The sequence below is a fragment of the Musca domestica genome, unplaced genomic scaffold (assembly GCF_030504385.1).
Source record: "Musca domestica strain aabys unplaced genomic scaffold, Musca_domestica.polishedcontigs.V.1.1 14, whole genome shotgun sequence".
NCBI lineage: Eukaryota > Metazoa > Arthropoda > Insecta > Diptera > Muscidae > Musca > Musca domestica.
The window spans coordinates 545,130-556,703 of NW_026712192.1; the positions used below are offsets into that span (position 1 = coordinate 545,130).

The window sequence follows — 11,574 nt, forward strand, 5'->3', positions numbered from 1 at the left end:
AAATAATTCGAAAATAAAATCCCACATTGGCAACCCTACTGCGAGCCTCCGCCAATCGTCGTGGGGGATGAGTTTACATTCTCTGCAGGTATGACAGGTAATTGTGAAACTATACAAATTCATATATGATTTATACACGCAATCTTTATTAACATTTCCTTTTTAAGTGGTTTTTCGCTTAACTTCGTTTTTTTATTTCTTTTTGAGAGAGGGAGGGCAGAGGGCGTTTTTTTCTGCGATTTATTCTTATGAACTAAAGTTTTTAAATAAAAAAATCATTTATTCTATTTAGTTTGGTTTTTATTGTTGTTGTTTTTGGGAAACCTTGAAAATTTTGTGACAGATACTTAACCTACAGAATAATGGTCTATAATTGTGTATGGGGGGGATGGTATCCATTTGAGATAATGATGAAAATACAGTTGTTAGGATGACGACCAAATTTTTAATTAATCTTTTCTACATAAAAACGTCCTCAGAGGAATGAAAAAAAACCCTCGCTCTGCGGTCTATTTTTTCCATAAAACACCTTTTTTAGTCCTTATGAATGCATTTTTCTTCATAAAAATCTTTCTTAATTCCGACAACAGGTTTTTTTTTATTGAAAAATGACTTTTCAAAACCAATAAGATTTTTTTAAAGAGAAAATCCAATAAAAACAAGTCCTATCGCTGAGACAAAATTTTAAGGAAAACGTTTCTACAGTCTTAAAAAATGATCTTAATCAAAAAACCGCTTCCAAACCGCTTTCTCAAGGTCTTTTTTCTGTGGACAACACTTCATCCGTTATGAGGCCTGAGTCTTGTCCAGAGAAAAAAATAAGTTACTTCCGAGTACTTTTTGTACCCCATACCACGTAGTGGTATCTTTATGCAGTTGTTTGTAACATGGAATAGGAAGCAAGATAGACCCATAGTTACATCTGAGGATCTTCATAGAATCACTTTCTGAGTCGATTTATGCATATCTGTCCGTCTGTCTATGTATTCATGTGAAAGAAATGCAGATCGCATTTATTATCCGATTAAGATAACATTTTTCAAACAATATTTGTTTTGCCCAAGTACGAATCCTATTGAAATTGGTGAGAAACGCTTCAAATTTAGATATAACTATAGCTATACATCTTCAACCGATTTCGGGTTAAATGCGAACCAAATGGCCAATATAAGTCCAAATGACCTGAATTTTGCCAAATCACACCTAATTCAGTCCAGGAGCAAATATATGAAATTTGGGGAAATTCAGTTCAGAAATAGCTATAGCTCCCATATAGAGGGGGAGACGAAAAAAATCGCATCCAAGTTCAGACTGCGGTCATTTCTAAAACACTTGTTCGACAGATGTTAAAATTATTCCAGTGACAGCTCATTATATTCTTTATAAGTGTACAAAAGCATTTTGGTGAGAATTTTCCAGAAAACAAGTAAAAAAGCTGGGCCGGGCCGAACTTTAAATACCCTCCATCATTTGGAACGAATTTGGCAATTTTCAAAAACAATAACATCCGGTAAAAATTTTGTTAAAATATTAAGAATACCGAATGTATACGATATGTATACGACGACATGGACCTGCAAAGGTAACATTCGTCACAAGCCATTACAATATTCAAATGCGAAACTTAAAAAGAAATCGGTAAATAATGTAGCTAAAATCACCAAAATACCGAATATCGGGAGGTACCTTTATATGGGGGCTATACGAAAACGTGGACCTGCACAGACAATTTTCTGTCTTACGCTGTAGCAGCCATTACGAACATCACATACCAAATTTGAAACAATTCCGCTGAATAATGTAGCTAAAATCAACAAAATACCGAATATCGGGAGGTACCGTTATATGGGGGCTATACCAAAACGTGGACCTACATGGCCCATTTTCAATACCAAAAGTCCTGCAGACATAATATACTTTGGAGTAAAATTTTATCAATCTACTTCAATTCGTTCGGAAGCTAGAGTGATTTCCACAGACGGACAGACAGAGAGGCGGGCAGACGAACAGACGGATAGATGGACGGACATTACTAAATCGATACAGAATTTTATGCCGATCAAGAATATATGGTCAAGGGTATAAAAAGTTATTCGTGATGGAATTCAAGTGTGATAGTGTGATTTCTGTATATTTGGCTGGAAAGCCACAAGTGGCTATCGTTAGAACACTTCAGCATTTAAATGTTAATATTTTTTTTTTGTCTCGTACCATCGCTCGTTACTCGCTCGTGATACTGGTAGCGTAGACCGACGTCAAGGAGGTGGAGGGGAGAAACCCGCAACATCAGCAGAAATGGTTCGAAAAGTAAAGTAGCGACTTGATCGAAACCCGCGTCGCAGTGGCCGAAAAATGACTCGTGAGCTGAACATATCACAATATTCCATTCGTCAAATATTGAAAAATGAGCTCGGGGTGAAGCCGTTTAAATTCCAAAAAGTGCAAGAACTTACACCGCAACAGAAAGAAAATAGACTTAAAAGAGCTAAAGAGTTGTTTCGCTTGGCCGAAAGTGGTGAAATGCTGAATTTGGTTTTCTCTCTCTCCGATGAGAAAACATTCGTTGTCCAACAGTTTGTAAACAAACAAAATGATCGAGTTTCCTTGCCAAAGAGGTCAGCTGAAAATGTGCACCTTCGGTTGGCCAACAGAACTCAAGCCTCAAGCGCCGGCCATGGTGATGGTGTGGGCCGTCATAACAGCCGATGGTCGCTCTACACTCGTATTAATAGACCGTGGCATCAGAAATTAACAGAATATTATCGCGAAAATATTCTGAAGGGGGTGTATTAAAGCCTTGGGCACGCCAACATCTTGGTCGCAGACTTTGGACATTCCAACAGGACTCAGCACGCGCCACCCAAGAATGGTTACAAAATGAGGTTCCTCACTTCATTTCCAGAGCACAATGTCGACCAAAATCTTCGGATACCAATCCGTTGGACTATTGTGTATGGAGTATTTTGGAAAGCAAGGTTGGCACTAAAAAATACCAAAATGTGTAGTTGACCTCAAGCAAGCGCTTCGCCGAGAATGGACCAAAATGCCGCAGAGCAACATTCGGGCAGCGTGTGACGGTTTCATTGGCCGTTTGAAGGCCGTAATTCGTGCCAAAGGTGACCAATTCAAAGAAATCAAAACTTATTCTAAAATTTTATGCTTTTTCCGACATTTTTTGCTTTGAAAACTGACTTTGTTGCAGTTTTCATATCTCATATATGTTTCATCCGATTTGGTGTTATTATTTATTATTACAATGATATTTATTACCAGATATCAGATACATCCCAGAATTACTTCTTCCAAATTTTATCAAGATCGGTTCAGATTTGGATATAGCTCCCATATATATCTTCAACCGATTTCGGGTTCATTGTGCACCAAGTGGCCAAAATCTGCCCATAATTCCTGAATTTTTGTACATCCGACCGAAATCAGTCTAGAAGCAGGCACATTAAATTTGGAGAAAATCGGTTCAGAAATAGCTATGGCCACCATATATATGTTTCATGTCATTTTGTGTTTAAGTCCCTCAAATTCGTAATATCCATTGATATATCGGAAATATCTTTGACAAAATTTATCGAGATCGACGAAAATTTGGATATAGCTCCGAAAAATCCTAATCTGATTTCAGGTTTATTTGGCAAATAATGGCTAATATCACCGAAATGGAGTGAATTTCGGGACGTTCGTTTACATTTTGTGGAACTCGGCACCGATATAAATTTTTCAATATAATCCTTCTCATGCACTTTAAAGCAATGTTATTTGCTATAAAAGATTAAAATGTCTCCGTCAAATTTAGTGCAAATCGGTTCAAAATCGGCCCCGACCGAATTTTGAATTTTCCTACTTGTTCCTATAAATAAAGTAAACTCGAATTCTTCCAAAGGATACTCAAGTCTCCATATTCAATTTCCAATAAAAAAAATCGTCTCGATCTCGAGAACAGCTTTTTCGCGTTGGTCGCATTTTTTTATCCACGGGAAAATTTCTCATTATTTCCAGATAAATTTGTGAAATATTTATTGTCTTATCGCCAATCAAAAACCCTAATATCAAACATTCCGCTATGTTTGTTTTACTTATTTTCTGCAATAATTAGCAACTTGTTGACTTCTTGGCTGACTCTTTGACAACAACTAACTAACAAACAATAAATGAATGAATGAAATTCTTGAAAAACCTTGCAAAATGAACAATCGACAGCAAGAATGCCAAACAAACCTTGTTCGAGTATTAAAAGTCAAAACAAAAGAAAGGAGTAATAAATTACAGTGAACAAAAAAGCTGACAAAATCAAGGAAAACATAATATAGAGAGAAAAAAGTTGATATGTTGATTATGCTCAGAGAGCTCAAATGGTATGAGTAATAACCCACTAAACGGTGTTTATAGTAATTGGGAGAGGTTGGATTTCTGGAGAGCGTTGAGAAGAGAGTTACAATTTTAATTTAGCTTCCTTCTTCTTAACTACAATATGAGCAACCAAATCCGTTGCTCGTTGCAATAACAAATATCCTCATGTGGTTAAATAACATAGCAAGAAGAATATTCCCACATACATACATATATACACATTTACATATAATTATAAAACTATGTAGCAAAAATTGAAATTCCTTACAAAACTTTAAAAAGGAAAACAGAAATACTTCAAAATCCAAGAAAAAGATTTGTTAACTGATCAACCAAAGTTTAATTTACTTTCAGGTATGAAGAGCACATATACACACACACACACAAACGCAGCCGTAACATAACCACCCAATCGTAGCAGTGTGTGGGGGTGAAATACTCCATTATCATGCAACCCCCCAAAAAATACAATATACAAAATGGCGTTGTTCGCCGGCATTTTACCCTCCCCCCATTACGAATATATATATTTTTGCTACTTACGATATCCATGTGTATATGCCGGAGACCGTCAGCTCACCCTTATCCTCAAGGGCGTATTCGATGAGTTCGGTGTATGTGAATGGTGGTTTCTTTGGCCTGGGGTTGTGGACACGTATAGGAGACGACGGGGTTTTGTGGTTTGTCCGCACATAAAACATCCAAGGTATACATTATTCATCAGCAAGAAAAGGGTAGGATTACAATTAAGGTATCCAGTTGGTTGGTGGTAGGAGGGAGGCACGTTTTTCATAGGAAAATGAAAAAAAAAGAAAATTAATACAAACAATTATTAACATTAAATTATTAGGAATGTCGTATATTTCGTAAGACTGTCGGAGATATGAACGGAACCAAAACATATAACTGTTTTTTTTTTCGAAAGACGTGGCATTTCAAGGGAATATAGGATGAGAAAAGTAATTGACTAACTTAACGATTCATCAACACCCAGATGAAATAACTGAAGCTAGAATTTCGGTGAGGGTCACTCTTGGTCCGAAGGGGTCAGATTAGGCTGGGTTTTTGGAAATTCGCACTAGAACAGTACGGAAAGTATTAGAAGGTACAAAATATGGTACCCTTTGTATTTGAGGAGGCAGTAGAGCTAGAACTTTTTAATTTGCAACGAGGGTCAATGAGGGAGTGCATGACAGATGTAGCAAAGGGTTTTTAGAAATTCGCACCATAAGTGTACGAAAAGTACTAAAATATACTATATTTGGTACCATTCGTATTATTCGGAAGGTTAGAGCTAATAATATGGAATGGGAATCAAGATTGAAGAGTAGAGTCGATGTAAGGAGGTAGTTTTGAAAGTGTATACTCATGTATACGAAAAATACTAAACGGTACTAACTTTACTCCAATTTGAATTTGGAGGAACCGAAGGAGTTGGAATCCTGAAATTTGAAATCAACATTACTTGCTTGGTTTGTGATATGGAAGAAGTTTTCGAAATTTGTACTTGTGTCCACGAAAAGTACTAAATGGTACTAAATTTGGTACAATTTTGATTTAGGTGAACCGATAGAGCTCGGATTTTGAAATTTACAAATAAGATTACTATTACATTCTAGGACTGAGGAATGTAGGTAGTTTTGGAAATTCGTACTTATGTGTACCAAATGGTACCGAATTTGGTACAATTTAAATTTTGAGAGAACCAATACAAATAAAATCTTGAAATTTTATAATAAGATTTCTATTGCATTGTAGGACTGAGGTATGTAGGTAGTTTTCGAAATTCGTACTTATGTGTACAAAATGGTACTAAATTTGGTACAATTTATGTTTTATGTTGGAATCCTTAAATTTAAAATAAGATTTCAATTGAACTGTATGATGTATGTAGTTACGGAAATTTGTACTTAAGTGTACTACATGGTACTAAATTTGGTACAATTTGGATTTGAGTAAACCAATAAAGCTGGTATCATGAAAATGAGAAATAAGATATCTGCACTAAATTTGGTACAATTTGGATTTAGGTGATCCGATAGAGTTTGAATCCTGAAATTTGGAATTATAATTATTGTTGGAGTGTAGAATTGGGTTATGTAGGAAGTTTTGGAAATTCGTACTTATCTGTACTACATTGTACTAAAATGTGTCGGAATTGTGTAATATAATTGTTCGAAAAGTACTAAAGGTACTTAATTTGGTATTGGGTGAAGAGATAGAGCTGGAATCCAAAAATTTGATATTGAGGTGTCTGTTGGTATCCGGGTTTGAGATATGGAGGTGGTTTTGGAAATGTGTAGTACACTTGTATGTAAAACTAAATGTGGAGTTGGGTGATGGGATAGGGCTAGGATCCTCAAATTTGATATTGAGGTCTCTGTTGGAATCTGGAATCGAGATATGGAGGTGGGTTCGGAAAGGTGTTCTACAATTGTAAGAAAAGTACTAAATTGTACTAGATTTGGTATTTTGTGAAGTAATAGAGCTGAAATCTGATATAAATATCTCTGTTGGTGTCTGTGTTTAAGATATGGAGGTAGTTTTGGAAATGTGTACCACAATTTTTTCGAAAAGTACTAAAGTGGTACAAAATTGGGTATTGGGTGAAGAGATAGAGGTACAATTTGATATTTAGATGGTATCTGTGTTTGAGATTTGGAAAAGGTTTTGAAATGCGTCCTATTTATCTACAAAAAGTAGCAAATGGTACTAAACTGGCTATTGGGGGAAGGTATAGGACTGGAATTCTCAAATTTTATATTGAGGTCTCTGTTGGTATCTGGAATTGAGATTTGAATGAGGGTTTGAAAATGTGTACAATAATTATTCGAAAAGTACTAAGTGGTACTAAATTGGAATTTGGATGAAGCTAAAATCCCTAAATTTGATATTTAGGTCTGCGATTGAGTTTGTTCGAAAAGTACTAAATTGAACTAATTTTGGTATTGTATGAACGGATAGAGCAAAAAGAGAGAAATTTTACATTGATGCCTAAGATTGGGATATGGGACGGTATTGCAAAAGAGTAATAAAATTATACGAAAAGTACTAAATTTTGTATTGAGTGAATAGAGCTAGAATTTCGACATTTGATATTGAAATGCGTACTATAATTGTTCGAAAAGTACTAAATAGTACTAAATTTGGATAACTGTTGGTGTCAAGGATGTGGGGATGTCATGAAACGTATTTAGTCCAAACAGACCTATGGTCTAACTTCGTTAGTTCGATGAGGAATGTTTTGGCCGCATCTACTGATATAAATGCCCTGTAGCCATATGTTGTAGGGTATAAAAATCCACCATTAGTACTTGAAAAATGTTGTTTAAAATTCCTTATTTAGTAGTCTAATAGTCCCCTTTCGAAATCCATTTGGGTGGTCTGATAGTCCTTTGAAAAATATTCTTTAAAAATCCACGTTTAGAGGTCAGATAGTCCTTTAATTTTTTTTAAATCCAAGTCCTTTGAAAAATATTCTTTAAAAATCCACGTTTAGAGGTCAGATAGTCCTTTAATTTTTTTTTAAATCCAAGTCCTTTGAAAAATATTCTTTAAAAATCCACGTTTAGAGGTCAGATAGTCCTTTAATTTTTTTTTAAATCCAAGTCCTTTGAAAAATATTCTTTAAAAATCCACGTTTAGTGGTCAGATAGTCAGATAGTCCTTTAAAAAAAATTTAAAAATCCAAGTCCTTTGAAAAATATTCTTTAAAAATCCACGTTTAGAGGTCAGATAGTCCTTTAATTTTTTTTTTTTAAATCCAAGTCCTTTGAAAAATATTCTTTAAAAATCCACGTTTAGTGGTCAGATAGTCCTTTAAAAAATTAAAAATCCAAGTCCTTTGAAAAATATTCTTTGAAAATCCATGTTTAGAGGTCAGATAGTCATTTAAATTTTTTTTTAAATCCAAGTCCTTTGAAAAATATTCTTTAAAAATCCACGTTTAGTGGTCAGATAGTCCTTTAAAAAATTAAAAATCCAAGTCCTTTAAAAAATCTTCTTTAAAAATCCACGTTTAAAGGTCAGATAGTCCTTTAATTTTTTTTAAATCCATGTCCTTTGAATTTTTTTTTTTAAATGCACGTTTAGAGGTCAGATAGTATTTTAATTTTTTTTTTAAATCCAAGTCCTTTGAAAAATATTCTTTAAAAATCCACGTTTAGAGGTCAGATAGTCCTTTATTTTTTTTTAAATCCAAGTCCTTTGAAGAATTTTCTTTAAAAATCCACTTTTAGTGGTCAGATAGTCCTTTAATTTTTTTTTAAATCCAAGTCCTTTAAAAAAACATTCTTTAAAAATCCACGTTTAGAGGTCAGATAGTCCTTTAATTTTTTTTTAAATCCAAGTCCTTTGAAAAATATTCTTTAAAAATCCACGTTTAGAGGTCAGATAGTCCCTTAAATTTTTTTTTTAAATTGAAGTCCTTTGAAAAAAATTCTTTAAAAATCCAGGTCCACAAAAATCCAGAGAGTCCTTTAAAAAAAGTTTTAAAAATTCAAGTCCTTTGAAAAATATTCTTTAAAAAATCCACGCTTAGTGGCCTGATGATAGTCCTTAGAAATATATTTTTAAAAATATACATTTAATAGTCTGATAGTACTTAAAAATCCACGTTTGTGGCCTGATAGTCCTTGGAAACATATATATTTTAAAAATCCACGTTTATTGGCTCGATAGTCCTTGGAAAAATATTCTTTTCAAATCCACGTTTAGTCTTTGAATAGTCCTTAAAAAATATATTTTAAAAATCCATTTTTAGTGATCACATGGTCCTTGGAAAAATATTCTTAAAAACTCTTTGTTAAGTAGTCCGATAGTCCTTGAAAAATGTATTTTAAAAATCCACGTTTATTGGCCTGTTAGTCCTTGGGAAAATATTCTTTAAAAATCCACGTTTAATGGTCTGATAGTCCTTGAAAAAATAGTCTTTCCAAAATCCACGTTTGTGTCCTGATAGTTTTTGGAAAAAAATATTTTAAAAATCCACGCAAAATGTTCGGCTAGTCCTTTAGAAAAAATACTTTAAAAATCCGTGTCTAGTGGTCAGATAGTCGTTGGACAAATAGTCTTTAAAAAAATCCACGTTTATTGGCCTGATAGTCCTTGAAAAAAAATATTTTAAGAATCCACGCATAATGTTCGGATAGTCCTTTGGAAAAAATATTTTAAAAATCCGCCTCAAGTGGTTAGATAGTCGTTGGACAAATATTCTTTTAAAATCCACGTTAAGTGGTCAGATTGTCCTTGGAAAACTAGTTCTTAAAACCCCACTTTTAGCGGTCAGATGGACCTTAGAAAAACGAGTGTTCCAAAATCTACATTTAATGGTTTGAGTTTGAGTACTTCGAAAAATATTTCATAGAAATCCACGTTTATTGATTTGTTTTTCCTTCGAAAAATATTCTTTCCGAATAGTTTTTCTATGGGAAATTCTATTTTAGTTCTGCAGATATCTCTCAGAAATCATAAATTTAGACTGCCTGATATTTTTCACTTACGCTCTTTGTGGAATTGTGGTGGTATCCTCAATGACAACATTTTCGCCAACAGCCATGTCGCCGCCCTCCACTTCTGAGGTTACTTCCATAACCAATTCTTCAAACTTTTTCCCAGCTTTATTGGTACTCTTCGGAGATTTGGAACGTTCTCGTCCATTTGCTGTACCATTTATCACCTTGTAGCCGCCAGCGCCTCCATTACAGTGCATCGAGGATTTTTGAGAGCGATTTGGTCCACCTGCAACATCGGGGTTTAGGTGGGGAAATTCATCAAATTTAAAATTCAAAAGCCATGACAAGTTGCGATCCTCAAAATCGGGTTCAGTGTCCGCAGTGGTGTGCTGGATCATGGCTGGTAATTGTTTTCCACTTTTGGAAATTTCTTCTGCACTCTGAATATATTGCCTTTGATTCGATTGTTCGCCATGATTTTGATTTGAATGGTGTTGTTGTTCCACCAATGTTACCAAATTTTCTTCATGCGGCTTTAGCGGGACCGTTGGATTTAATTGGGTTATTTCCGTTTGTAGGGTGGAGTTATAACGGTGATCCAATTCGAGCAGATCTGTGGCCTGCCAATTATCGGCATTTTCTCCCTCTTCATGGAATTGTTGAGTGGTGTTGACACAAATGGCAGAGGGAGCGGTGAAACTTGGCTCGCCCTGACTGAGCAGGTTATCCGTTGAGGTTGTGGGCACCAACAAATTGGCATCATAGGCAAAGAGATCGTTGATGAATGCCGGATTATTGGTCATAATATTGAAGGATGCCGCCGAGCTGCTACTAGTGACCTGAGTACTCTCCACTGTGGGCGATGAAGTGGTATAGGAGGAGGACACGGGGGAAGTAATGGTAGTGGTAGTACTTCCATTATTTGTGGAGAATTTTTCCGCGCAAGATATGGGAATTTCTGTAGATGTATAGGGCGCCATGGGCGATGATGTTGTATCGGGTGTCATTGTACAGTTCCCTCCATTTTCCTCCCCGACCTGCTTTTGTTTTTTCCACGAATTATTGCTATCACTGTTCTGATTCTCTTCACTCTGATTATTATTTTGACTGATGTCATTCTCATCGTCCGGATATTTTCGTTTCAGAAAATCACAAAATTCACTTTGACTCGGGGAGTTTGAAGCTGCTGCTCCATTTGTGGCGGACATATTTAAAATCATTATTTTTTTTTCAAATTTTGATTTTGTTTTAAATTTTTTTTTTAATTTCAAAATTCTATTTCAACTGTCACCACTTGTCATTCATTTCACCAGAGCCCTATCACTCGGAGTAGGTGTAACCGTTAAACGTTTTGCCCACAACCGTTTAGAGTGGAAAATGTTGTTGTTTACCTTCGCCGAGTTCGTAATCAACTGACTGAATTATCCTGTCTTTCCACCAATTTCCTTTTCCGCTTCATTCGTTCATTCAAATCCCCCCTTAATTGCAGGCTATCGTAGCGTATCAATTTCACATCAATTTTGCGCAATTACTCTCTGGGGGGTTTTCTGTCTCTCAGTCGCTCTCTTCAATATTTCCCTTCTCTTTGACCCTACTGCACAGTGGTGTGAAAGAAGCAAAATTCTTATTCAATAATTATACCCTAGAGATAATAATTATACCCTGAGGCCGGAAAGGGTATTCAAAATTTGATACGGCCAAAACGTGCCTCATGGAAATATTGGTTTTAGACCCTAGGTCTCTTTGAAAAAAATCCGTT

The 11,574-nt window shown here is 35.2% G+C and overlaps 1 protein-coding gene across 1 annotated transcript in view; it reads right to left on the bottom strand.

The window, feature by feature from the left end:
- LOC101890855 (uncharacterized) overlaps positions 1–11,325 on the bottom strand; it is a 41,360-nt gene extending 30,035 nt beyond the window's left edge. Inside the window, exons 1-2 of the mRNA XM_011296544.3 lie at positions 9,864–11,325; positions 4,906–5,001 (exon numbers count right to left, since the gene is read on the bottom strand). Coding sequence (XP_011294846.3) covers positions 4,906–5,001; positions 9,864–11,035 — 1,268 coding nt within the window. The 5' untranslated portion in view covers positions 11,036–11,325. The remainder of the gene's footprint in view (positions 1–4,905; positions 5,002–9,863) is intronic.
- Between the last annotated feature and the right edge of the window lie 249 nt (positions 11,326–11,574).